Consider the following 25,987-nt stretch of genomic DNA (forward strand, 5'->3'; position numbering starts at 1 on the left):
CGCTCCCGCTGCCTGCCTCTGCGCTGCCCCAGGGCTTACGCTCTGCTCCGCCGTGTGCTGGCCCTGCTGGGGACTTCCCCTAACTCCAGAAAGTCCAAGCCTCACCCAAATACAACATAAAAACACCGCGCTCTCCTCCACATCAGTTTTTGCCTACCGCCTCTCTCTCTGTCCCTGCCCTCTCTCTCCAAGCCGAGCTGATCACATCGGGGCTGAGTCCCTGTGCGAAGCGGCAAAGCTCAGACCTCGTCTCCTGCAAGAGGCTTTTCTGCCCTTACTCCAAGGTGCAAGCGGTGGCTCTCCTCCCTCTGCAGGGCAAACACTCGCTGAGAGACACCAGTGCTGGATCCTCGGGGATTTCTGCAGATGTTCAAGCACCAGCGGAGGGGATGAGTCACCGAGAGGAGCAACCTTATCAACAAAGGGAAGGTATTTTCATTTAGACTGCTTGAAGCTCTTGTTTACACTTGTTTGAACAAACATTTAGGAGAGGAGCTCTCTGTCAAGGCCTCGGCACTCAGAAGAGCCAAGCACTCGAGCCCTTGTGATTCTCCCCGGCTAAGAGGGACGAGGGCCGAAACCCCAGACACAATAACCGCGACTGCTCGCAGCGCCTGGCACAGCACCACTCCTCCAGGTTGCCTTTAGAAGGTCCACAGACGTGACAAAAGGCCAAAAGCTGGCTGTACCCCTGGCCCCACCACCCTGCTGAAGCAAGAGGGGCTCACCCGTGGCGCAAAAGCCTTCGTGTAGAGGCTGAGAAGGAAGCGGTGGCCTCCAAGAGGTGGTTTAGCTGCCCGGAGGTCCCACGCAGAAGCACATTTTCAAGCCCCATGCTCACTGTGCACCAGCTTGCCAGGTCTGAAACGGGGACATTCCCATGCAAAACGCTTTTTGGTGATGCGTGGGGGAAGGTTTGTTCAGAGGAAAGGCAACGCCTTCGCTTTCAGAAGGATTTTTTCCCCCCTCCTCTCTTCCAGGTGGATCCAGGCAAGGCGGAACATGTCCTGGGGATGGCCACTTGCTCCGTTTGCTGTCGCTGCTGTTTGTTCTGTTTGCTGCCTCACCATCTCCACAGCTCCCTGCTGCACCCAGCCAAGCCCAGCCTGCCGCAGGTCCTGCTGGGCTCCGCTGCACAGCGATGAAAACCCCTCGGCTGCAGCTCCCAGCAGGATGCCCCCTGCACCGCTCCTCTCACCCTCCCCGGCACAGCTCACGCTGCCCAGGGCACGGCTCCGCAGGACAAGGGGAATAAAGTGCACGTTGGGAGCTCAGCGAAACGAGCACAAAAAAACACACGCCCCAAGACACCAGTTTATTTTTACACTCGCAACGCCGAGCGGTATTTCTCGATCATGTTCTCATTTGCTGAAATCTCCACAAAATCCTTGCAGGCTGGAGAGTATTTCGGAACCACGTATCCAAGACAACAAGGGTAATTCTTCCCCAGCATATTAAACACAGACACCAACAGAGCTCTGATCTTTTCGAGATTACCCTGATTTCAGCAGCATAATCCATTGCCATCTTTCTGAAAAGGCGATTTCAGGATTCATCACCTTTTTCCTTCGGTTCACCTTGTCGTCGCAAGGAACCAGTGGCCCAGGGGCAGAAGCGCTCCATCGCGGTGGGGCACGCACCCGGCTTGTTGGTATTCCTGCCCAGAGCAGCTTGCAGCACTGCTGGAGCTCATCTGTGTTAAATTAGCCCTTCGAAAACATCTCTGAATCGCAGCGCCATCGTCCCATGACGTAGGTCTGAGGAGCATAAAGCAAAGCCCTTGCCTGCACGAGCGCTGCGACTCGGGGCGTCACAGCCGCTGAACTGCTCAGCGCTCAGCTCGGTGGGTAAAAAAAAAAAAATAAAATAAAATAAAACCCTTTTGTGACCTCGTGCAGGACAGAGGGAGGAATATGAAAACCCACGTCCTGTCCTGCCTTCCTGCCCCGCTTCGCTATCCCACTGTCACTGGGTAGCTGTAACCACCCTGACCCCCCAGAAAAAAAGAGAGCGCCAAAATTATCTTACGCCCTTTGCACAAGCCGTAGACGAAGACAACGACAGCACTTCAGCCTATGGAAAAATAATCTCAGATCCAACGTGCCCTGGAAAGCCTTCTGGTGGAGGGAGGCAGGGTCACGAGCTCGTCAGGCCAAGGGAACAAGTGACCCGCTCCGGGTGGCGGTGTCAGCCCGACGCGCTGAGCCCGGGCAGCCAAAGGGCTCAGCAGAAACTGCACCTGGCTGGGACGCGTGCTGCTGGCACCGGGTGGCAAAGGGACAGCTCTGAGACGTGTCAAGCGATGGACACGTGCTTCTCATGAACAGGGGGAAAGGAAGTTGCCCAGATCCCAATGTATTGTCAGGAAAGGCAAAGGAATAGTTTCAGCCCCGTTATCACGAAGGCCAGGGTAACATATTAGGGAATACACAAAGCAAGGACGTGCATTTACATGCAAATCTCAAAGAGCCCTTTTCAAATCACTGTTTCCACGACAAAAACGTAAAACCTAGGGTACTGAGATGAGTCAAACACCCGCAGAGGAAAGCTTGAAGAAGGACGAGCAGAAGGAAGCCACTCAGTCCCCCCGGGGGACCCAAGGACCAGCAGGCCCCTGCTCTGAAGGCACGGGCAGCACCTCCTGCTCCAGGCTGTGGGGCACAGCAGCAAGGAGGAAGCTCACAAAGCAAAGCCCCAACCCCACAGACAACGAACGGCAGCCTCCCTTCTGGCCGGGGCTACAGGGCCCTCCTGCAGCGTACTCCTCTGCTCAGGAGCACAGGAGGGAACGGAGGGATGGGGACCACAACGTCAGCAAAGGGAAGGAAGTACAGCACGTAAGCATCCTCAATCAACCCCAAAAACAAAGAGGAAACCTACAATTTGCCTTCTGCTGGCCGGATGGCACCAAGTGCCCGCTGGGCCTCGGGGGCAGGCTCCCAGCTGGCTCATCCCAAAACTGGGCTCACGTTCTGCAAGGGGAGCAGCTCCAGCGAGGACACAAACGCAACCACGGCAGGGCACCGCACTCTGGCACTCTGCAAGCTCAGACAGTGCTAGCAACGAGCAGGTTTTCACTTGGACACCACCTTTAAATTAAACAGCACCAAGTGCTCGGTGCAAATTCCCTGGCCCAGTCACCCACAGCTGAAAGGTTTCGTCCCGACCAAGCGTTAAAATCCCCGAGCCGTGGCATGGCGAGCTGCTCCACGAGCTGCCTCCCGCGGCACAAAGCTGATGCCCACGGGTGTTAGCAGCATTCGTACTTGCCTCAAACGTGACGAAGTCATCAAATTCATCAGGACAGGCCGGGGCTTCCTCCTCGGGGGTATATCCCATATCATACAGCTGGCTGTCGGGGTCTGCAGAGGGAAAGAAAAACAGAATCACCGAAAGGAAACCCGCACCCCCGAACGACAGGCAGCTTTGGGAGACGCGGCAGCAGAAGGACAAGAATTTCCTTCTGCACCCACTGGTGCCTTTGGTGTTCGGGAAGGAGCCCTGCCTCCAGGCACCCCACCTCCAGGAGGGGGAAGGCAATTTGGGTGGCTGCTCCTGGCAGAGGTCCTACGAGGCCCTTTGCTGCTCCCACGGGGCTAGCGCCTGGATTCGTCCCCACCCCGCCATGGTCTCCGTTTCTTTTCCTGGTTTCTTCCCTATGTCTGTTTCCTGCATCCCCTTCTTCTTCTCCTCCCAGAAGGCTCTAATCCTGCTGTGGGCAGGGAATACATTAGTTCTGTGTGTGACAGCCAACTACCATGGGAACAGCAGAGAAGGCAGGCGGCACCGAAGCTGTTGTCATCTCCTGCTCCTCCCGTGACCAGCTGCATCAGGAGCCATCCTCACAGGAGGACAGGAAAATAGGAGGTTTTCAAGGAGATTTCTTAAAAAACGCATTCCTCCCACCCCCAAACACATCTGCAGCCGAGCGGGTCGGCGTTTCTCCGAGCCCTTTGCCGGAGGAAGCGCGCGCAAATTCCCCGTGCTCCCTCAAGCAACAGCTAATGCCTGATCCAGCAGGCGACCTAGATCACAGCCTGGAAACACCAAATCGAGCTCAGAGGCTGCAGTCCCAAAATAAATAGTGGGCTCCAAACCACACGCCTCGGAGCTGCGAGCGCTGAGGCACCGGCTTCGTCTGATGTCGATCGACTTGGCCAGGCAAGGGGCGCCGTAATGCCGGCGCTCCCGGGGAGGCTCCACGATCACACAGGCTTTGTGCATCGCTGCTGGAGGCAGAAGACAGGAGGAGACTTCTGAATCCTTCAGGCTGGTGGCTTCCCAGCGGGCTGGTGGCATGGCCAGACCCCTTGCAGGCTGGGAGGTGGCTACGAGCCGTGCCGCGGCCAGGCAGCGTGGCCACATGGACAGGAGCGCACACACCGCCTTCTTTCTGTGGTTGGGCCTGATGGCCACCAGCAGTTCAGGGCTGCCAGAAGCCAGCACGGGGCCTGACGCGAGCCCCCCAGCCTGGGAATGGGGCTTTTGGGGCTGGACTGCGAAGCAAAATGAGGATCAAGCCAAATTAGTTTTCCAGAAGCCAGGGTATGCCGACTCGCTCTACAGCAAGTGTGCCGTGGGGTGGTGGCCTCAGCAGAAGAAAGGTGCTGGAGTTGGAGCAGGAGTTGGACTCAGTGGTCCTTTTGGGGTCCCTTCCGACTCGGGATATTCTGTGATTCTACGATGCTGTGTGCTCTGGTTTGTGGGGCACAACTTTGCCGTCCCCGCTGCTTTCCCTGCTGACAGCCCCGGGGCGAGCGGTGCCACCGGGGGCTGTGCTCCCACCCCAGGGCAGGGAGGAGGCAACCTCAGGTCGCCTTCTGCTACCTTCACCTGGACAGAGCGCCCTGCAGCCTGCAATCAACCGTTCCCACTAATTACCCCTGCCTCTGCTCAGATGCAAGAGGCTCCCTGCCGACAGGGATGGGGACAGGGACCCTCAGGGTGCAAAGCCCTGGGAGCAGGACTCACCCAGGGGAGCCTCTGCCCGCTCCTGGGACAGCACAACGGCACTGCTGGAGGACACCCCACCCCACCAGCACCCTGCAGCACCCCCAGAACCACCGCGTGCCCTGCAGCGGGCAGAGCCAGGCACAGGCTGCTCCTTTCTGTTTACCCCACTACCAATTTTTCCTCCTCCCCCTCAAACTAGACACGTGAAAACCTGAGTTTCTACAGACACAGATAAAGGTATTTATTCGGCTCCTTCCTTCCTAAGGAGCTCGAAAAGGGAGGATTTACAGTCAAGAGAAGGCTTCCAGCTCCCCCTGGAAGCAGAGGCACAAAGCGTGGGCAGCCGTGGCACAAGCAGCTCCCCGCCCGCAGCTGTCCCCATCGCGGCTCCTGCCCAAAGCGAGCGCTGCTGGAGCCCTTCGGGTGTTTCTTGGTGCAGGGCGAGCAGGAGGCTGGTTGCTCCATCTGTCTGCAGAGCGAGCAGCCTGCAGAGGGGTCTGTGCGCACACAGGGCTCATTTTCACAGCGAGCTCCATCACTGAGAGCAAGGAGAGGCCCTTTGAGAGGTCCCCAACGGCGCCTTGGCGGAGCAGAAGCCATGCCCAGGGGGCAGCGCCCCACGTTTCCATCTCCCCCTGCTCCACTTGGAGAGCAAAGCCGAACAAAACAAGCAGCACAGGTTGACTTCCCTGCTCGATTCGCTCCCTCCCCCTCCTAAAAAGCCATATGGTGCTTTGTGTATAGGGCGAGTTGCCATGGAGAGCTTGCCTGCAAGCCTCCCAGCACAATGCGCCGCATTAAGCTTCCAAATTCCTGCCCAAAAGAGCCCCAAATTCCTGCCCAAAAGAGACCGGTGAGGAGGGATGGGAGGGAGCACACAGCCCACGTCCAAATCCCAGCCGATCCCCTGCTTCCCTTCGCTTCCCCTTCCCCACGCCCCTGGCACCACAAAGCAGCCCGAGCTGTACACTGTACGTCACGTCTTTTTCCCAAATTAATTGCACTAATTGACTTGACCAGAATACTCACGCATTGCTCACGCAGCGTGCCCGACACCTGCATAAAGTGTTGGTTAAATTAATGGGGCAGCAGTTTTACCAAGATAACGTAGCTGGTGTGGAACATACACAAATTGTTGCTGTGGGACATTTGTTGTACCATCCGGTGAAATTAGGGTGAAATAAATAAATAAATGACTAAAAAGATGTAATAAGCAGATTAAAGCTCTGCAGCGCCCCTCTGACACCTCTTCCCACCCCTGCCTTGATGTTTCCCATTGCTTGACCTCTGACTGCCCTAACCCCACTGCATGAGCACATCCAGGAGATGGGGATGTGCCTTCACGCTGGCCTCCTCCAGCCTGCTGTGAGCCCAGCTCGGAGCAGCCAGCCCCAGCACTTTGTTTTCCCCTACCCATTTGCTTTTCTGCTCTCCCCAGTGCTGCTCTGCTGCCTCTGGGCTCTGCATTAAATCCTGCAACTCCCTCTAGCCTTCAGATGTCCTCGTTCCTCCCAGCGTTTTAAAAATCTTTGTCCAAACACCCTCGTGCAAAGCAAAACGTGGACCATCCCCGAACATATCTGCGCGCTCTCCCGCTGACGGGTGTTTGCTCTCGCCTTTTATGAGGACCACGAGCCAAGGGCAACCTCTGTCTTGCATCTGTCTCACATCTGGAGCCTCTGCCAGCAGCAGAGCCGCAGCCAGGTGGCACAGAGCATGGCGAGCACGGCCAGTGAGCAGGATGGGTCCTGGGCTCTACGCGGGGCTGGGTGCGCGCTGAGCTCCTGCAGCAGCCGCAGCCGCGCTCTCCGTCATCTCGGTGCTCTTCGGGAAGGCTCGGAGGTGTAACCATAGCCTGGGCTTTTCAAGAAATGCAGCACAGCGTGGAGCTACAGGAAAAGAAGTCACGGGGCGCAGAGGGCTCCTGAAATAGATTCTAAAAACTGCTTTCAAAAGGCAGCATTTCAGTGAAAAGGCACCTTGAGTGAAGAGCTGTGGGTACAGGAGTGACACGCAGGTCAGAAACAGAGCCAGTTTTATCGACTTCATATAGGAACGACCTAGAAAAACAGAGCCTTTCAGAAGTATTTAAGTCATCTGCCAACACACACTGCACATACTGCTGCAAGCCACAGAGCCACAACCTCAAAGCGATTCCAACAGCCTGGACGACGTGCAGCCAGCAGACCAGAATCAGCCAGCGCGGCACCGAGGCGAGGGACCTGCACAGAACAGCCCCCAAAAAGACAGCCTGGAGTTAGGGTCGCCTTACGAGAGGGCAGCTGACACAGACTGGGCTCCCTTAGCAGGCACGCTGCTTGGAAACGAGGTGGCAGAAGAGAGGCAGCGAGCACCTAAGTGATGCACGAGCACGCTCCAAACCTGATGCTCATGTGCAAAATGGTAGCACTGAGCAGAGCCAAAAGCAGCAGACGCTACTCTGCCCTCCGTGTACATCTGCCACCACCAGGAGCACCACCGAAGGCCAGCAGCCTTTCCCAAGGAGAAGCACAGACACCTCCAACCTCATCCCCCCGAGCACCACCTCCCCGCACACGACTTGGGCACGAAGCAGCAAATCTGCTTCCCCCGTAGCTCCTCCAGGGCTGAGAGCTCCCACCGAAGGAAGACCAATTTCACAACAAAAGTTACATGAAGGGAATAACCAGGTGGCACACTTAGGCCCCCGAGGAAGCAGCACCAGCACTGAGCTTGCTCACACAACCTCACCCCAGCCCCACGCAGCTAACGCGCCTCAGCAGCCCTGCGTTCCTCGGCTGTCGCTGCTCGCGCATGGGGATTTCTCAAACATCCCTTTTGATCTGGCCCTCGGGCTTTGTTCGGACATACCATCTGAAAACAGAACGGAAAGAATCAGCTTCGTGGCATCCAAGCACAGACCCGGGCAAGAATTCTTCCCGAGGTGGCTTTTCCCAGGTGGGAGTGAGGGCTGTGTCGCTAAAAAACACATTGCCCACTGGGACCAGCTGGCCATGGTGGAGCAGCTTGGAGCCCCCATCCTGCAGAGGCTCCCAAAAGCCACCCGAACTGGAAGATGCTCCTTAAGGCTCACCTCCTTAAGCCCTTCCATGATTCTCCCCCCAAATCTCAATGCTGCCAGAAATTCTCCCCAAAGCGAGCCAAGCGCTGTGCCAGGTGTTGGTGAAGGAGAGCTGCTTGGGTTTGTTTGTTTTTAAAGTGCCTTTGTGCAACCTGGCTTCTGTAAAAACAAACAAACAACAAAAAAAAAAGGTAAGGGAGGAGGGTCCCATAAGATTTTAAGGTTTTTAATCCTTTTTCCATGCCCCAAGGTGCGGGGCAGGAGCAGGAGCCGCTGCAGCCCTCAGGAACCACAGACCCCGCAACGCCTGCACCAGCAGGGAGCACCAGCACTTCACTTAATTACCGGGGAGATTAAGTTTTAATAAACCTCATTGGGCCGGTTTTCCAAGGTTTTGGTAACTTTTCAGTGGCTGGAAGAGAATCCACCCCCGTCACTTGCATCCGAGTGCTCTCTCCGGGGGAAGGCAGGCAGTTTAGGAAGACCCCGTGGTGGAAGGGCCAGACCTCTTAAATCCAGCGGCGTTACACCTCTTGGATGGATCCAAGGGGCTGAGAGGTTGCAGACGTGATGCTGCCCAGATCCTACTGGCTCACCAGCAGCCTTTCTGGTGGAAGCTGTCACGTTAGTCCTGCCGAGCTCTCCGTAATTACCGACTGCAGGAATAAAACTCCAAAACAAAACTGTTTGCAAAGATGAGGGAGCAGAGAAGCAATGGGAGGACTCAAGCCTCTGAGCAGGGGGCACAGCAGCTCTGCCACACGCACACCAGGCTTCAACCCCAGACCAGGAGGCACGGACAGAGCCAAGCAGTGCTATCCGAGAAGGAAAAGTCCTAGGTAAGTAATTATCCGCTCATTAATGACACCAGAATGACTGGATTCCTAACGAGGAAGGAATGTGTGTGCCCACAGCTCTGGCTCTCCTCAGCCACAGGCGGGTCCAGCAGCAGCAAGATGTGGAGCAGAACAGCACGCTCTTTGCACGGAGATGGGAAATATGATGGAGAAACTCAGATGGCAGATGGATAACAATAAAAGTCTATTTTCTAACAGAAGCAGCTTTTTTTTTTTTTTATAGTCATCTCCATAGAAGTGAGCGCCAAGAACCTCTCCAGGACTCCATCTCCACGTCTCCAGGACTCCAACAAAACCCTTCTGTTCCCGTACTGACCACCTTCCCAAGCAAACAAGCAGCCCTGCAGCTCTTTCCCTTCTCCTTCGCCAGAGAAAAGTGTTCCTCCTGGCACCAAACTCAGGCCGTCCATCTGCAGATTTGGGTTATGGTCCGAGGCTTTAAGCAGCAGCCACAAATCTGCTTCACCCCACTCCGCCAGGACACGGGGCTGTCCCTGCTAAGCCCCCCCAAGCCCCCTGGGATGGCTGTGCAAGAAGTGTGGCTGTGCAGCAGCGCTGCCCCTAGCAATGGGGTGCATGCACAGGGCGCTGCTTTGGGCTTCTGGTCCTGGCTTTTGCATCACAGCTTTGCACCGCTACGAACCAGGGCTCCCTTGGATTTCATTTCAGTTTGGGACCTGCAGCTCGTGGCAGTGACTCGATGCAGCAAGATTTCTCTGGTGTACGCATCCAAAACATTCATAAAGAAAGAATCCGGAAATTTGCAAGGGATTCCTGGGCAAATCTCTCATCCTCCAGGGTCCCTGAGGGCTGCTAAGTGGCAGCACGTTTGAGCAGCTCCCTGCCCTTCCCGTTCCAGAGCTGTGAGCAAGCCTCCGGACACAGCTCCTACAACTCCTGCGCTTCCCCTGAAAGTAGGTCACTGCAGCGTGTCATCTGCCAGGCTGTTTTTGGGAAGACACGCTCCCTGCTAAGGCACGGCGCAGGCCAGCTTCATCCCTGATGTAACCCTTCACCGAGCTGCCAAGGTACAAAAAACAAATGCGCATCCCTGATTGCTGACATCAATGAAGAGGAACGCGGGCCAGGGAGCCCTCGGGAGCCAGAAGCGCCCCCTCCCAGCAGCGTCCCAGACCCGGCTCCAGCACAGCTCCGCTCGTGCTGCTGCAGGGAGCTCCGTGCTCAGAGCGAGCCTCGCCGAGCGCCCGAGGCACCAGGCTGGAGAGAAATAACTCTGCAGGTCGTGCTTTTCATCGTGTTTTTCCTGTTGAGAAGTAGATATCCTTCCTCCCAGCCGAAGCAGCTTGAAGGCATCCTTTCTGGCACGATGGTATTCCAAAGCAGAGGGTGAGCACCAGAAGCGCCCAGCACTGATCTCATCTCTCGGCTCCAGAGCTGCTCCCGGACACGCAGAGCATCCTTGCCCTCCGGCCACACAGCCTGCAGCTTCCTCAGTGGCAGCTATTAAAAATCACACGCAGGGAACAAAAGCAGGTGCTCAAGCAGGGCAGCATTTTGGGCTCCTGGGAGCAGCAGACTGGCTCTTCTCCCCAGCATGACGTGGGCTGAGCAAACACCCCAGGGTCACCTGCCCTGGGGCTTTCTCCCCTGTCCTCAACCCATCCAGGAGCAGCCTCCAGGGCTGAGAGCTGGCCCTTACAGCTGCTCAGTTCCTCGTGACGAGGAGCTCTGTCCACTTGGGGACCAGCCTGCCACAGGAGAACATCTCAGTGCCCTGCTGAAACGCCCGATCTCTGCCGCTGGCGATGCCTCTGCAGGACAGGGATGGAGAGACCTCAGGCTGCCGCAGCCACGGGGAGCCACTGAGGAGCTCACCTCCATCAGACGAGGATGTGGGCTCCTGATCCGCGCCCCTGTGGGCCAGGAATTAAACTCAACTGATTGCCCTCACAGGTTTCCACCGACAGGCTCAGCAGTCTCCATGGCAAGTGTTCAAGCACCGCTATTTCAAGAGAAAACCAAGTTTGGTTCTTCCAAGAAAGGCTCACTGCAAAGAACAGCAGGGGGATTATTTTTTTCCCTCCCCTCCTAAGTATACATATACATTTTAATCTGACATTTAAGTCTTCGCTCCTTTCATTGGAGGAATTAACACTCATCTTCATAAACTCCTCATCCCAACAAGCAGCATATGCCAGAGCAGAACGAGATGCGATGCAAAAAAGGCAGAAGATTTAATCAGAGCAATTTTGATTTTATTCTTGCTCATGAATCAATCTTGATTTCCCATTCACGGCAGCCCCTGTTCTCTGAATGGCAGCCGTACACAAAGAGGCATCTGTTCCACCTCCAGCCACCGCACGAGCTGCCTCCCTAACTGGGGACAGCACGACCAGGGTTAGGAACAGGCAACACCGACGGGAAAAGTCTTGACTGCAGCAATACTGCAGGAATAAAGAGATCAGCAGATCCAAGAAGTAGGAAGCGTTCACGGCAGTGCCAGATCCCCTCCGAGCCATCAAACGTGCACGTTCGCTCCCTCCCCATCTGCTAGGTGTCGGTGAAAGCTCTCCTTTTAAAAAGCAAGTGCCTGGAATAGAGAACGGGGCCTGGGCTCCCCGCTGGCAGCAGCGTGCTCCGATGCTAGCAGGGGCCTGTTGCAGTGCTGCCATGCCTACTGCCACACAAACGCAGCCTCATAAAATAATCACCGGGTTGGAAGCGTACAAGGGAACGCACACTTTGGCTTCTGGAATTCTCTCTGTGCAAGGAAAGCTCGCGTTTGGTGGAGCAGAAGCCATCTGCAATGCAGATCCTGCAAAGAAAGGAGCTACCCACAAACCGCACAGTGGCTTACGCTGCCAGCCAGCCAGATACCTAACAGGCTGCACACCTTCAGACGCTCTGCGGAGCCAGGGCAGCAGCCAGCCTGGCTCTTCGAAAATTCAGAGGCACCATGTGCTAGCCAGCAGTCCCACACAGGCTCTGAGCACCTCGTGGGCAGCTGGAGCCGTGATCCCTGCTGGGATCACCCAGCGCCATCAGGCACAGAGGGGTCCCCGAGATGGCTGGGGCCATGCCTGTAGAGCCAGGAGCTGGTTTTAAATCTGACGTGTGGTTCTCTGGCTGCATGCTTTGAGCTGAAACACTCAGCCTGCATCCAGCAGGAGGGCTGGATACGGGGTTTTCTTCGGGGGAACTGATTCCTGGGTGGCCACCCAGCTGCCACACCGACCGTCCCAGGGTGCGGAAAGCTGGCTGCAGAAGCCTTCCGTTCTCAGCAGCCAAGAGTGGTGCAGCCCCCCAAGAACCCGAGGGAACCTGAGGCTGCCCACACTCCTCCTTCACCCCAAGGGTTCCCCCCCGAGCTCGTTAGCCCAGCGCCGCTGACGACCCCAGCGCTGCCGAGCGTCCCCCGGGCGGTGCCCCAGCGCTTGCAGCAGGCAGGAACTGCGCCGCAGCTTCCAGGTTTGGGTGTTGGCTCCGGCGCGGTATTTTCCATCTTCCCGAATCCAAAGAGCTTTCAGTTCAAGAATTCGAAAAGGGATTTGACTGTTTCCATCCTCGGGCCCTCCCCCGGTGCCTCAGCGCGGTCGGCACAGAGCTCCTTCTGTTCGGGGAGCGGAGCGCGAAGGGATGCAGCGGGGAACCTGCACCGTGGGCCGCGTGGGGTTGTTTTTAAGGCAGGCCTTACAGATGTTTCAGATCACAGCACAGGCGTTAATTACAGGATTTGTCCACCTCTGCTACTGAATTTAAGCGCGTTGGTCTGCTACAGAGAGACTTTAAAATATCCTACTGGACGCCAAGAGGCCTCCAAAGGAAAAAAAAAAACAAAAAAAAAAAAAAAAAAAAAGAAAGAAAAACAGGTGTTTGAACTTAAAAGGTTCTTAAATATCCTGACAAAGAAAGGAGCACTGTGAACACAGCCTTGTTGTTCACATCTGACCCTGCCCACTTCTCGTGTCTGCCAGCCACGCGGCCCTGCAGCAGCTCCTGCCTCAAACGCAGCCCGGAGCTGCTCTGGGCCTGGCACGTCGACTTCCAGCAACAGGCTCCATCTCACTGCCATCAGCTCCTTACTCCTTCCTTACTCCTTCCCAGCAGCTGGCACACAGCTCCTCATACCCGGTCCTTACAGAGGAGATCCCCCCCCCCCCCAGCGCTATGCCTGCAGAGATCAGGCCTGCGCCCACACACAGGCCCGGGGTTTTCGCCCAGCTGCACGCTTGGCACCCGGTATCATTTCTGCCCAAAACTTGAAGGGGAAAGTCTGAAGAAACCGCTTAGATCACGCACAGTTTTGGGATGCTGCCACCCCTCTCTCTGCTCCTTCGTTCTAGCCACGGCACCGTGTGATTGCCCTCAGCAGCTCCATGGCCAGGGGAAGCCTGGAAGAGCTAAGGACAGTGAGAAACCCCAATAACCACACATGTTATGGCAGGTCTCACTTCAGGGATGGACCAAAGTGCTATGGTCTACCAGGAAATGCAACAGAGGCTCAAAAAAAAAAAGGCCAAGCTAATTAATAAAGCCTTGTTAGAAGGAACTTGCAGCAGCAAGCACAGCCTCTGCTGCCTTTACAAAGGGAAGATCAATATCGACCACCTAAACAGCAGCAACAAACCCTCGAGATCATTTCAACGTGAACGACTGCTCAGCTGGTAAGGCTTGAAGAAACACTCTCTGTGCCCTGTCCCACGTTTTTTCATAGCTGCTCGGTGCTGTGCAACATTAGAGAGCTCTGCTGCTCTTAACCACTGTAATAAATACGTAGCAATCCCTTACAAGGCTAATAAATAGCATCTTAAAAGCTTTGTCCGGATCTGCTTTTTCCATCCAATTAATATAACACAATACTAGAGCACTGAATTATTGAAGAGAAATACAAGCCGTGGCTTTCACAACCACGCTCTACTCCAGTGGCAATTTATTACAAATTAATAGCGTGCTGCATTGCCTCCTGCACCACCAGAACTGCACTCGGCCACCCGTCAGGCTACAGCAGCCACCAAAGCTCTGGAGCTGCCACGAGACACAAGTCCCAAACGCATGGGGAAGAGCTGTGCACAAATCAGCCCGGGCAGCAGGAGGAGGGATGGATGGCCAACAAAAAAAACAAGTTGCTTCTGCTTTCAGGGCTTTTCTACTCATGAAACGAACCTGGTCTGTACGGGAATAATTGGTCTTTGATTGTATCAGTGCTCAAAAGCACGCCTGGCGTGCCGGGGTGACAACACGGCACACGTTCATCCCTGCATGAAAGCAACGCTGAAATTTAAGACAGGCCTGACTGTAAACAGAATTGATTAATGTGCAAATGTGGCGCTTCCAATTTGCACATTTAAAGTTACATCTGCTCGGCACGATGTTTCCAATATTTTTCACACCCTGTCCTTAAAAACGCACTTGCCCCAAAATGAACCTCCAACGCTCGTCTTAGAGATGAATCCCATATTGAAAAAAAAGTCTGTGTTTATTTTTTTTTTTCCTCCCCTCTTCAGCAAAGCGGTTCAAACACCAGCCAGCCAGAAAGATATCAGCATTTCCCCAAGCTATTGCTCTGGGAGCTGTGACGAGCCCCTCAAGAGCAGCATCAGAGCTGCCACGGGCCTGTGTGAAGGTTACCTACCAGGCAGAGCATTCAAAGCCCATTTCACGTGCTTCTTGCCAGAAAACCTCTGTACGTGCTGATCCTCCAAACAGCTGGAGGGGAGGTAAATGCATCAGCAGCTGGAGGTTAGCAGATCCGTGCTCTGCAGCACTCAGAGTGGCATCTCCAGCAGCAGGTCAGCCAAGCCACCCCTCTGCCCGGGCAGCAAAGCCCCACAGAGCCACAGGGGAGAGCAGACACCAAACCAGAAGGGAGTTTCTCTCCTTGGCTTTGCTGTTTCCACCACACATTTAGGAAGGGACTTTCCTGATGAGCAGGAGAGCACGCAGCCACCTCCACGACTCCTGTGCCACCCTTTTCAACCCTATTACTGAGCGCACCCAGCCGCCCCCTCGCTCTCCTCCCAGCACACCAGCCCAGCTCGCTCCTGTTTCGCCGCAGAGCCTGGCATCCTCCTGGCCTCACCTGCACCGCGGCACCAGACTCACCTCCATTTCTGATAGCTCTGATCCCCCGATGGAAATCTTCAAAGCTGATGACTCCAAGTCCGCTGGGATCGAGGTACTTGGTTAGGTCCTTCACCTGCAAGGACGAGAGCAGCGTTACCAGGAAGCCCTCTGAGCACCATCCACGTGCTCAGGTGAGCTCCTAACGAGGGAAACACCTCCTAACGAGTTCTGCCTCCCTACCTTCCTCTCCCACATGACAAAGATTGGGGTTAACGACAGTGGATTTCTTAAACTGACACCAAACTGCAGCAGTTTTCCCTCAAACACAAGTGCTCAGCACAGAGGGGTTAACTGGCACTTGGCTGGCACAGAACCATCGCTTTGTCCTGAAACACCGGTGGGCGCGCTTTTTCTTTCAACACAGTCCAGGGATTTTCTGCCAGGGATTTATTTATTCTAATGTTTTTTAAAGAGCTTCTATCATAACTGGGAAAACTCATTAACAGGCTGCCCAGTAGGAGGGCCCAATTAAGAGGATTTGGTGATAATGAACTGCTCCACGCTACAAGTTTAGGCCACACAGTTGAAACATTGCACAATTAGCTGATGGCTGCAGGGGAGGGAGAAGCCCATGGGGTGTGGGCAAGGCAGGCACACCCGAGGAGCAGCGACACTCCCAAGACACACCGAGGGCGATCCCAGCACCTCCAGCAGGGTGGGACACGGTTTGAGGGCAACACCGAAGTCATTCCTCATGGTCCAAACAAAGACTTGAAAAAAGCGCCTTTGGTTCTTTCCTCCCAGGCTGCCACTGCTGCCACTTCTCAAGCTGCTGTGACAGTTGGGCATTTTCCTCTAAAAGAAAAACTCAAATCCTCATTTCAAGAGACCTTCAAATACTTGAGACCCACAGCCACAAGCTGAGGAACAAGCCCAGGATGAAGCAGGCTGCGAGAGGCGCAGAAGGGAGCTGCAGTATCAGCTCCACACTCAGAGGCTGCCCTCACCCTGCTGGGCACATTGCCCGGAGTGGAGGCGCAGGAGGGAGCCTTGGGGAGCGCAGCTCCTGGTGCCGGACTCGTTCAGCCCCCACAAGCACAGCCGGGTGCAGAGGGTGATCTCCACCCTGACCTGATCTTGGCAAGGCGGCGGTGAGTGGCTGAGCCCCCTCTTGCACGGGAGGAGGCACACACCACGCGTCCACCAACGCCTCTCACACCCAAGGGCAAGGGGGATGAAGGAGCGCAGCCGCGGTGCTCGGAGCCTCCTGACTCAGCCACGCATCAGCGGGAGCTTCCTTGCTGTTTGGTTTGGTTTGCCTCCCTCTAGAAACCCAGCTCTGTTTGCACAGGAGGACGCCCCTGCAGCCCCACCTGCGGCTCTCCGAGCTGAGCTGCGTGGGATGGAGGGGAGGGGAGGCCAAGCCCAGACGCAGGCAGCGCCCAGCACGCTGCTGGCACGGAGGTGATGGTGGGGCTGAGACCCCCAGAGCTCGGCTGTGCCTCCCCGGGGCCATGGGGAGACGAAGCCCCCGAGCCCCAGTGCCCACCAGCTCACCCGCCTGCCCCGTCACGGACTGGGGGCGAGGAAACCTGAGCATCTCCTCTGCTCCTGCGGGTGTCTTTTGGGTACGGGCTGAGCTCTCGTGGCGCTCTGAGCTGGGTGAGTCAGGCCTCTCGTACCCTAAACAAAGGTGTTTTAGGCTAACAAAAACAACTCGGGGAATGCGGCAGTTCCAGTTAAAGCATCTGGCGGTTTCGGGTTCAAAAGCCACAACTTGTCATTTGTTATCCGTGCCTGTAGACACCAACTGGACTTGATGATCCCGTACATGAGCACCAGCAGACAGAGCACGAGCAGCCACTGATGCTCAGCATCACTCAGGGCATGCAGAGGACAAAACCACCAGCAGCACCCACCTGGTCCACCCACTCTGTCCCTGCGCCCACGGCCACGGAGCTGGGGACAGACAGGACATCCCTGCCCAGCCCCGTTAGCACCCACGGGCATCCAGCCCTGCCCCTGCGAGGCCCAGCAGCTCGCTGCCTGCTCCCACAGGCTTTCGGCGATTCCACGCCACTCCCTGGTGTTTCACCACCACCTCCCAGTGCCACCACCACGAGACACGGGGAGGTGTGACTGTGATGTCCCCACAGGGTCCCAGCCGCTGCTCCATCCCCTGGACCATTTCCATCGCTGGTTCTGTGCCCCCTCCAGCCTCCCTGCCCCTTTTTGGAGACGGAGACAAGAACCAGGCACAATATTCGAGATGTGGGACCAGCCCTCTGCAATGCTCCTGGACCCCTGATCCCAAAGGCCACCATCTCCTTCATGCCTGGTCTCGGACAGCTCCAGCGCCCCACTCCTGAGCTGTAACCACCCACCCATCTGCTCCATTTCTTCATTTTGCAAACAGGCTGAAAAAACGTCTTATCAGAACGGTTAAAAACAAGAATTACGCCTCCAATAGTAAAGCTAGGTTTGCTGATCTACAAAAGTCCCAGATCTGCTGCTTTCAGCTGAGAGCTGATCTAGGAAGCAGTTAACAGTCCTAGCACTAATTCGTACCTGTCCCTATTAGCTCCAACACTACGCCAACACAAACCACAGCCACAGGGAGGTCCCTTCTCCTGGCCAGCGAGAAGTATTCAAAATAAAGGCTTTGCTTAATGTGTTTGTAGCCGGTTACAGGCTCCTTTTGAAGAGGCACGAGCAGCTAGAAACAGAGCATTAAAGAGTCAGAGATGCCAAGGCTTCAACAGCAGGCTTAAGTCCCGGCTGAAGGGGAGATTTGCACTACTTTGAGTCAAAGTCCCTTGAGATGAAGTTGTGAGACCTGCCAGAGCTCTGCTCACCCCGTGCCAGGGTTGAGGCACAGCCCGGGGCCAAAGCGGGACCGGGCTCCTGGCACCAGCCCCTACGGGACCTGTGGGAGGTGGGTTTGCCCCAGAGCCCAGCTCTCTGATTTATGGACACTTCCCTGCCTTGCAGATCTCCAGACCTCAGGCACCCAAACGCAGCGAAGCTCAAGAGCTTCTGAGGCTCAGCTAAGCCAGCGGTGAGGATCCCAAACTCGGATCAGCACAAAGGCTTGGCAGCTGCACGAGGGGTTTTTCCTGGAGGTGAGGGATTCCCCAGCCCTGAGGGGCCCTATTCTTCCAGCGGCCCTGGAGGAAAAGGAAAAGGAAGCTCCAGGCGTTTCTCTTTGCCTTGCTGGTGCTCCGTGTCTGCAGCAGGCAGCAGAGGGGTCCAGCAGAACCAAAAATGCCCTGCACACGTCTGCTGGGAGGGTTGCTTCCACCTGGCCACCACCGGGGCCACCCCAGGGCCCCCACGCTGTGTGAGGCGGTGACTTGGCAATGCCACAGCAAGGGTGGCACCTCAGCACTGCTTTATGCCGCGCAGACCCTAGAAATAAGTCCAATAAATCCAAAAGAGACAAGGAGGGGGAATCAGTACTGACATCCCCGATACAACATGCCCAGAAACTGCGTGCCTGCGTTCCCACACGTGCTGATAAGCACAGCCTGAGATGTTCCTGCCCTGAAATCGCTCCCTCCTGTCCTTGGGAAGGGTTTGCCAGGTCTCAGCCTGCCGAGCAGCAGGACAAGCACCAAGGTAAGGCACGGGAACCTGAGTGAGGCTGAAGAGCTGGTCCTGCTAATGGGTAGCTTACGCTGCCGGGTCCCCAAAGGGGAGCATGTGCACAGAGAAACTGGAGAGCTGTGAGAAAGACACCGAGAGGCCTGGCACGATGAGGAACACCGCGCTGGAGGCTACCCAAGGGTCCGGCTGAAGCAGCCAGGCGCCTGGCTCAGCACCCTCCGGACATCTGAGCTACCAGCAGGGACAGACCAGCTCCCCGGTGAAAAAGCCCTCAAAACCAGTAAGAACAGTCTAGAACGCGTTGGGTGACGCAGCACGCTGCTGCCTGGGACTTAAATTTACCCTAAAACCTCAGAGGCAGCGTTAACACAGCCACCCGAGGAAGCCCCTCACCCAGCAGTTCCCGATGGCAGCGCCGGACGGCAACCACCACAAGCAGCAGCAGCGACCCGTGAGCGGTTCAAAACCCATGGACGTTTCACTTCTAAAAACTAATCCTACAGAAAGGCGATGGCTTAGCCTAAAGAGGGAGCTTTGAAAGCGGCCGCTCAGAGCGAGGACGGGCTGGGAGCCCCCGCCCCGGGCCGGCATTCCAGCGCCGAGGCTGCGGTGGGCAGAGCAAACAGGAGGTCGTACGCACGGCTCCCGGCCGGCTCCTGGCACCCGCTCCTGGCCCAAAGTTGCCAGCCCGGCCGAGGCAGGCTGCTGGTGGGAGTCCTGTCCACACCGACACGGGGCCACCAGGGAGCTGGGGGAGGCACCAGGGATCCCATACGGCTCGGCAGGAGCAGAGCTTTCCTAGGAAGGGGAGAGGGGAGAAGGGCCAGACCCCGTGCCCCTGGCACCTTTGCACCCTCTTCATCCCCACGTGCTCGTTGCTGCCCCTCCAGCTATACCCGACTCGACAGGAGCTTGCTCTGCCACAAAAAAGACGCCCATCCCTGCTACAGGGCCAGAAAAGCTTCCAAAAACACTGCTGTAGCTCCTTAATCGGCTCTGCAAGTCACACCGCACGCAGACACCGCTCCCGGCACATCTGGATGTTCAGAGAACATCTGACAACAGAAAATAAAACTTGGCTTTTAAGCCAGCTGCTGAGATTTTTTTTATTTTTTTCTATCAGCCTCTTTTCATTCGTTTCCTGCTCCCCTTCGCTGCCTGCACGCTCTGCTGGAGCTCTGCCCGGCTCGGCGCGAGGCTCGGCACTACGCTGACCGTGCCCAAAGCCAGCCCGAGTCTCCTGCTTGGCCTTAAAAAGCCCTCTCCAGGCCACCCCCTCCTTATTTGTAGCCTTCGGATTGTGGCAGATTTGGGTTTACGAGGCCCTGCCTGCCGACAGCCTGCTGTGCCCAACACTCTGGGTCTGCCTGCCTTGTAGGGCCGGCAAGGTTTTGGGAAGGGAGACCCATGGAGACGGTGCCTGTGCCCATGCCCCTGCCCTGCCCATGTACGCCTACAGGAGCTGCGAGCAAAACAAAGGAGTAAAAACATCCTAAAAGCCTCTGGGTCAGAGAGGCTCCTACCGAAGTCAGGAGTTGTGTTCTTTGCCTTGGGAAATGTACAAGTGTGTTGGAAGTGCTGGACCCCGCCAGCCCTCCAGCAGAGACAGCGCCGTGCCCGGACAGCCGCTCCCGTCAGACCGAGCAGTCCCTGCATCAATGGTTGCAGTGGATCAGCTGAATTGAACTGATCCCTCTTAATACAGCATTTGTCCGGGCTGAGACCGCAGCTATCCCCCTGTGCAGGGTGCTCAGAGCACGTCAATGTGCCAGCAGTGTGAGCAGAACTCAGCATCACTTCGTGCGAGGCATTTCCCGGGATGCTGCCGGGATCCCAACCACGGTCGCACAGATCCCAAAGCCCAAACCCCCTTTCCAGAGCCCAATTCTGCGGTTTCATCAGCATAAACACGCCGGCTGAGGGGAAGGCTGATGGCTCGGGACTGCACTTGTTCCAGCAACATGTACAGGAGCCGACTCCATCGTTTGTTAAAGAATCTGGCGCTACAGAAAGCAGGCAGAACCCCAGAGCAGGCTTCTGTTCGGCTGCAATTACACCTAATTAACTAACCTCTGAAACACCCTCAAGGGGCAGCTCTCATTACAGGGAGAGGCAATGGTCAATTGTGAGGAAGGAGCACAAGGGCTGCATTATTTATTCTGCAAGCAGTGGCACCTCTCCAGGGCTGCCGCGAGCTCGCTGCTCCCCAGGGCTGAGCAGGAGCTCCAGGAGCAGAGCAGCAGGCAGGTATTGTCCGGCCAGGTCCCCGATTAAAGCTCAAGCCCCAGCAGCACTCGGTGAAGGTGCTTTCTGCAGCTAATTTTCACCCCACTAATTCTGCGCACACCTCGGTGCAGCCATCCTGTCGCCACTTCAGTCCTAGAGGCTCTGCTCTCGATCTCGTGCTGGAAACCCAAAATCAGGGCGTTCTTCTGGACAGGAGGCAAAGATTCAGCGTGTCTTATTCTCGTCTCCTCCTGCTACAGAAGAAATAATCAAGCCTACTGTTTAAGGCAGAAGGGGAATAAAGCCTCCCGTGGTTTTCATCAGCCTGCAGGTGCCCAAAGAACTGGAACAGGAGAGGATCCCCCACGAGCCATGCATGAGAAGCCCCAGCAGTGCGGCTGCTTCCTCAAAACACAGCGGGAGAGTTCACCAACGGGACGACCCCCCCTCCTGTCCTGCCTGCCCAGGAAGATGGTACCCTCGATTTAAACCTACAAGTTCTCCTTCCTCCTGTTTCATCCAAAATAAAAGCTGCCTGGCTTGCCTTCAATTTTGGGTACACAAAACCAGAAATACCAGAGCTGTGAACACACAACGAACAGGAGCATGTGCTCAAGATGGCAAAGGGTCAATCTGTGGAGAACTCCCTCTCCAATAAATGATTATTTTCCCTTTTGGGGAGAGGAAGCAAGAAGTTTCTAAGTACACTGGCAGCCAAGAAGGCACCCTGAGCTGACGCTGATGAGCAGCTCCTGCCTTTTGCTCCCAGAGCACTCCCCTGCATTGGGAGCGTGGAGAGGGAAATGCTTCCCCTTCAACCCCCAAAATTCAACAGGCAGGAGGCAGAGAAGCCGAAGAACATGCTCCAAAGAGCTTGCAGCCAAGCAAGCCCAAGGAGCCAGGCCCTTCCTAACCACCCTCACAGGAGGGAAGAAGGCAGCACGTGCAGGCAGAGCTCACCCTACACACCAGTAGAAGCTCCCCTGGGCCGTACCACCCAGCAGGCGCATTTGGACACCCAGCACCCTTTGGACTAACCCTAGCAGCCCCAACGCTTACCTGCAAGACCTCCCTCAGTGCCTCTGTGCTCACCACAGCCCCAGGAGCCAGGCTTTGTTGTGTTTTCAAACGTGTTCTCCAGGCTCAGGTAGGACTAAGCCATCCATCAATTGCTGCTGCTGAAGCATAGAAACATTCAGAGGAACTGCTTCAAGGGCGGGTTGAAAACAACAGGATCATAAGTTACACCAAAATGGTTTTATCCACGTTAATCACAGTTGTCTCGAGCGTTCCAGATTTCCTGTCCCTGCACTCAAAGGATTCAGCAGCAGCACCACGACTACAAACATAACCATGGGTGTAAGCAAACTTGCAAGGCTCTTCTTCCTCCGCCCTCCAGGACATGGGAGGCTTTGTCTGCAGCCTTTGTTCTCCTGATGACACAGGAAGCCTGTTCTCACCCTTCCCAACGCACAGCTCGGAGGGGACTGGATCCAGAAGGGAAAAAACAAAAAGGGGTTTTGTGCTCGGTCACCGCTCACACAAGACGCACGCATTCACATCGGCTGGGGCCACCCCGAAGGAGAGCCGAGCGCAGCCGGAGCTGCCACGGTGCTGGCAGGAGGGTCACAGCCCACCAGCAAGTTTTGGAGGCAGATTAAGCACACAGGGCCACGTGCCGAGGATGAAACATTTAAGAGACAGCTTTGTAGCTCCTGGTGTAGCTCGGTGTGAAGTCCCCTGGGACAAGACCCCTGGGGGTCCCTTCTGGGGCTGCCGCCGCAGAGCTGGCCGCAGCACCCTGAGCTGCGGCTCCTTTCCACCCTCCTCAGGGAGGGAAAGCAGCACCCAAAAACCCGTGGTGTATCCCCGAAGAAGCCCTCCTGCTAGTGTGGGACTCGCTTTTACCCATCTGCCCTCTCCAAACCCCAAGTTAGGTGCTGCGGTCTCTAAAACAGGCAGGGGCATCGGAAACAGGAGGGAGCTTTTCCCACCGATGCACAAAACCAAACCACAAGAGTGGGGCCAAGAAGCCCTCCTGCAGTGAGCTGGGCATGAACTGGGGGCGCACACGGGACCGGGACCACCACGTGGAGCCCCCCGGGTCTGGGGGTCCCGCAGCTCAAACCACAGACCCTGGAGCTCCGCGGGCACGAGCAGGCGATGGAGGCGAAGCCGTGTGGGCTGCTACCCCCTGCCCGGCCAGGCTGCGCCTGCCACGCTGTCAAAACCGAGTTTATCTTAATACAAACAAGCGCGATTCAGAGCACAAAGCCTCGTTTCTTTTTCAGAACCGCAACAAATTATCCCCCCCCTCTTTTGGCAGCCCTTCGCCCAGCCTACGGAAAGCGCTGGCTGCGCGGAGGCAGAGGCAGCAGGCGGGGCGGAGAGCCCCGAGGGGCTTCCAGGCTGCAGGAGGGTGCTCAGGGGGGAGCAGGGGGGAGGAGGACCGCGGGGAGGACCAGGACTTCAGGGTGGGATCGCAAGCACCAGCCCCAAAACCATCACAGCAACAAGAGCAATGAGCCACGGTGACCTTAATGCTTCTCCAGTTGGCCACCTCTCTGCCACCAGAGCCGGAGGAGGCGCAGAGCAGAGCTGGAGATGCTCCTGCTGCCCACCAGCCTCAGCATCCTCCCCTGGCCCTTCTGGAACAGGGTACCAGGTGCCAGGAGGGGATGAGCTGGATGCCGCATCCAGGAAAAACATCCCACAAGGATTTCCAGGTTGTTTTTTCTCCAGTGAGCTGGGCACAGAGCTGGTGCTGCCCCCTGGAAAAACAGGGAACGTGGCCACGCAAAGGGGAGGCAGCAGACGCCTCTTCAGCCCTTTGCAGCCACAGGCACGAGCGAAAGCCATGAGGTCCTGATTCTTATTTTTAAACAGATATCAGCTTCAAAGCAGAACTGAATGTTATTTGCCCGTGAGGAGTTTCACAGCCAACAAGCAGCAAATCCACTGCTGTAAGTACTCCTTTCCTGAGCAGGAGGACCCCTAAAGCAGCCCCCGGTCCCACAGCACCACGGAGCACCCGTGTGGGTACCAGGCTGCTGCGGTAACACCATCAGCTTCCTGCCCCTGAAAGCTTCTGTTCTCTAAAAGCTGTTGGTTTGGGCTCCTTTCACCTCGCACATTTTGCTGAATTTCCTATCGGGCTCCGGCAAACCCCACCGGGTCGCAGGGCGCCGTGTCCTCCCGCTTGGTTCCACTCCCTGCCAGCAGCCTGGAAACCCCTTCCCGGAGCAGCAGGACTCGAGCTCAGCTCAACGCTACGGCTCCCGCATCCAAGGGCGTTGGGGCGGATGGAACAGCAGCTCCTTCCTCTGCAGGATACAACGTGCTGTTAAAAAACACCACTAATAACCAGACAACCGCCGGGCTGCTCGAAACGGGACCCCTCAGCAGGGTGCCCGTCCTGCCCCACACGCCCAGCACCCCAGTGCTCAGCGGCATCCCAAGCGCTGGCACCGTGCTGGAGCCGGGACCCACGCTGCTAGCACCAGAATTGGTGCCATTTAAGCAAGAGCTCAAATTTGTGTTGAAAACCACAAGTGCCCAGCCAGTCGCTCCAGCTGTAGTCACCTCAAATTTTGAAGACGGCAGCAGCAAAGCACAGCCTCAGCCCTGCAGCGGACCCATAGCTTGCAGGAGGGGCTGCGCAGCCGCTCCCCGATGGCGATGCTAGTGGGGATCTCACCTCCTCTGAGAGCAACCCCAAAACCAGCGGGCAGCCTGCTGCGGAAGCACCTGCAGCCACGAGCACACCGCAGTGATTTTCTTTCGGTTCTGCTCCAGCTCGCTCTCAAGCTCCTTTTCTTTCCTTTTTCCTTTCCTTTTCTCCCTGCAGGACGGGTGCCACGCGCTGCAGCCCAGCCAGGAGCAGCTGGGGGCAAGCAGCCTCCGAAGCTGCCCTCGCTCACGTTTCCTCCTCCCCCGTCATCCACGGGGACACTCATTACCCTAACCCCTAACTCAGGAGCACACCCACACTAAAAAAACACCTTTTACGCCGTGTGCCATCCACAACAGCTCTGTCCCGCTGCTAGAGCCCCGTTTCCTTCCTCTGGAGACCCAAAAATAGCTCAAGCATCAGCCTTTGGCAGTGCCCCGTTGGCCATGGGGGCCGTGCTGCCAGCAGCAGCATCACTGCGGGCGTACACGTCCCGGGGAGCATCGATGTGGAAGGGGAGCGAGGGATGTGGAGGTATCAGAAAGGCAAACGAGGACTGAAAGGAGCTTCAGGGTCCTGCTGGACATGGGGACTTGAGCACCCGGCAGGGAATCACTGCCTTGCAGGGGGAAAAGCAGCACCAGGAGCACCCCGCACACCTAGTGCTGTGCCAAAACGAGGTGCAGTCAGAGAAGGAAACGCTTTCGGCACGTGGGAGCTGTTGGGAGTACAAACTACATGATTCCCCGAGGCCAAACTCACTGTGTCAGCACACCGAACACCACGAGCACAGCCCAGCACCCTGCAGCTGCCCGGACCCACCTGCAGGATGGGATGGGGAAGGCACGGCTCCTCGCAGGGCAGCGGGGATACCCTACCTGCAGCCCGGAGCTGGAAACCAGACGGTCTTTGGGGAGAAGCCGCCGAGCACAGCCTAAAAGCAAGGCGTCGTTTTGCAAAACCAAAAGCTGTTTGGGGGCAGGGGGTGAGGGGATGCTGCGGGGCTCCAAGCAAAGCTCATCTGAGGACGAGCGGCGAGAGAAAGTCAAAACAGGAGTAAAATGGAAAGAAATTACGTAGGCAATTGTTGTAACGAGTATCAGTTACTGGCTACACGGAGTTACACAATGAGAGAAGCAACTCCGGAGCCGGGGAAGTGTTTATAGCTGGAAGCAGCAGCGGGTCAGAATGACTCAGAGAGCACAGACTGCGTCCTGCTGCAGCCTCAGCCTCAGCCCGGCTGGTTGTGATGACCCCAATTCAATGCTGTTACAGCCCAAAACGCTGCTCCCCGAGGGGACAAAACCTTTCCCCAGTCAGCCTCCAGCACCCGTTCAGGGAGCAGCACCTCCTCTTTTGGGGAGGTGCCCCCGGCGGGCAGAGGAATGCATCCGAGGGTTTTTATCCATCCTCATGACGGGGTTCCAGGGCTACGGGGGGCTTTTACCTGAGCTCCTCCACAGCCGGACCCCGCAGTGCTGCCTGCTGTGAGCACCACGAGGAGGTGGGAGGTTGATAGAGCTCAGCACACCTGGCAAAAAGCTCTGGAAAGCAGCATGCAGGGAAGGTTAAAAGCTAAAGTTAAAAGCT

The 25,987-nt window shown here is 56.5% G+C and overlaps 1 protein-coding gene across 2 annotated transcripts in view; it reads right to left on the reverse strand.

Annotated features, from left to right (window-relative positions):
* RAB11FIP3 (RAB11 family interacting protein 3) overlaps positions 1-25,987 on the reverse strand; it is a 61,765-nt gene that overhangs the window by 32,227 nt on the left and 3,551 nt on the right. For both annotated transcript variants that reach the window (XM_027469384.3, XM_072023637.1), the window contains exons 2-3: positions 14,935-15,028; positions 3,271-3,362 (exon numbers count right to left, since the gene is read on the reverse strand). In XM_027469384.3, coding sequence (XP_027325185.3) covers positions 3,271-3,362; positions 14,935-15,028 — 186 coding nt within the window. The remainder of the gene's footprint in view (positions 1-3,270; positions 3,363-14,934; positions 15,029-25,987) is intronic.

Source organism: Anas platyrhynchos, chromosome 15, assembly GCF_047663525.1.
Source record: "Anas platyrhynchos isolate ZD024472 breed Pekin duck chromosome 15, IASCAAS_PekinDuck_T2T, whole genome shotgun sequence".
Taxonomy (NCBI): Eukaryota; Metazoa; Chordata; class Aves; order Anseriformes; family Anatidae; genus Anas; species Anas platyrhynchos.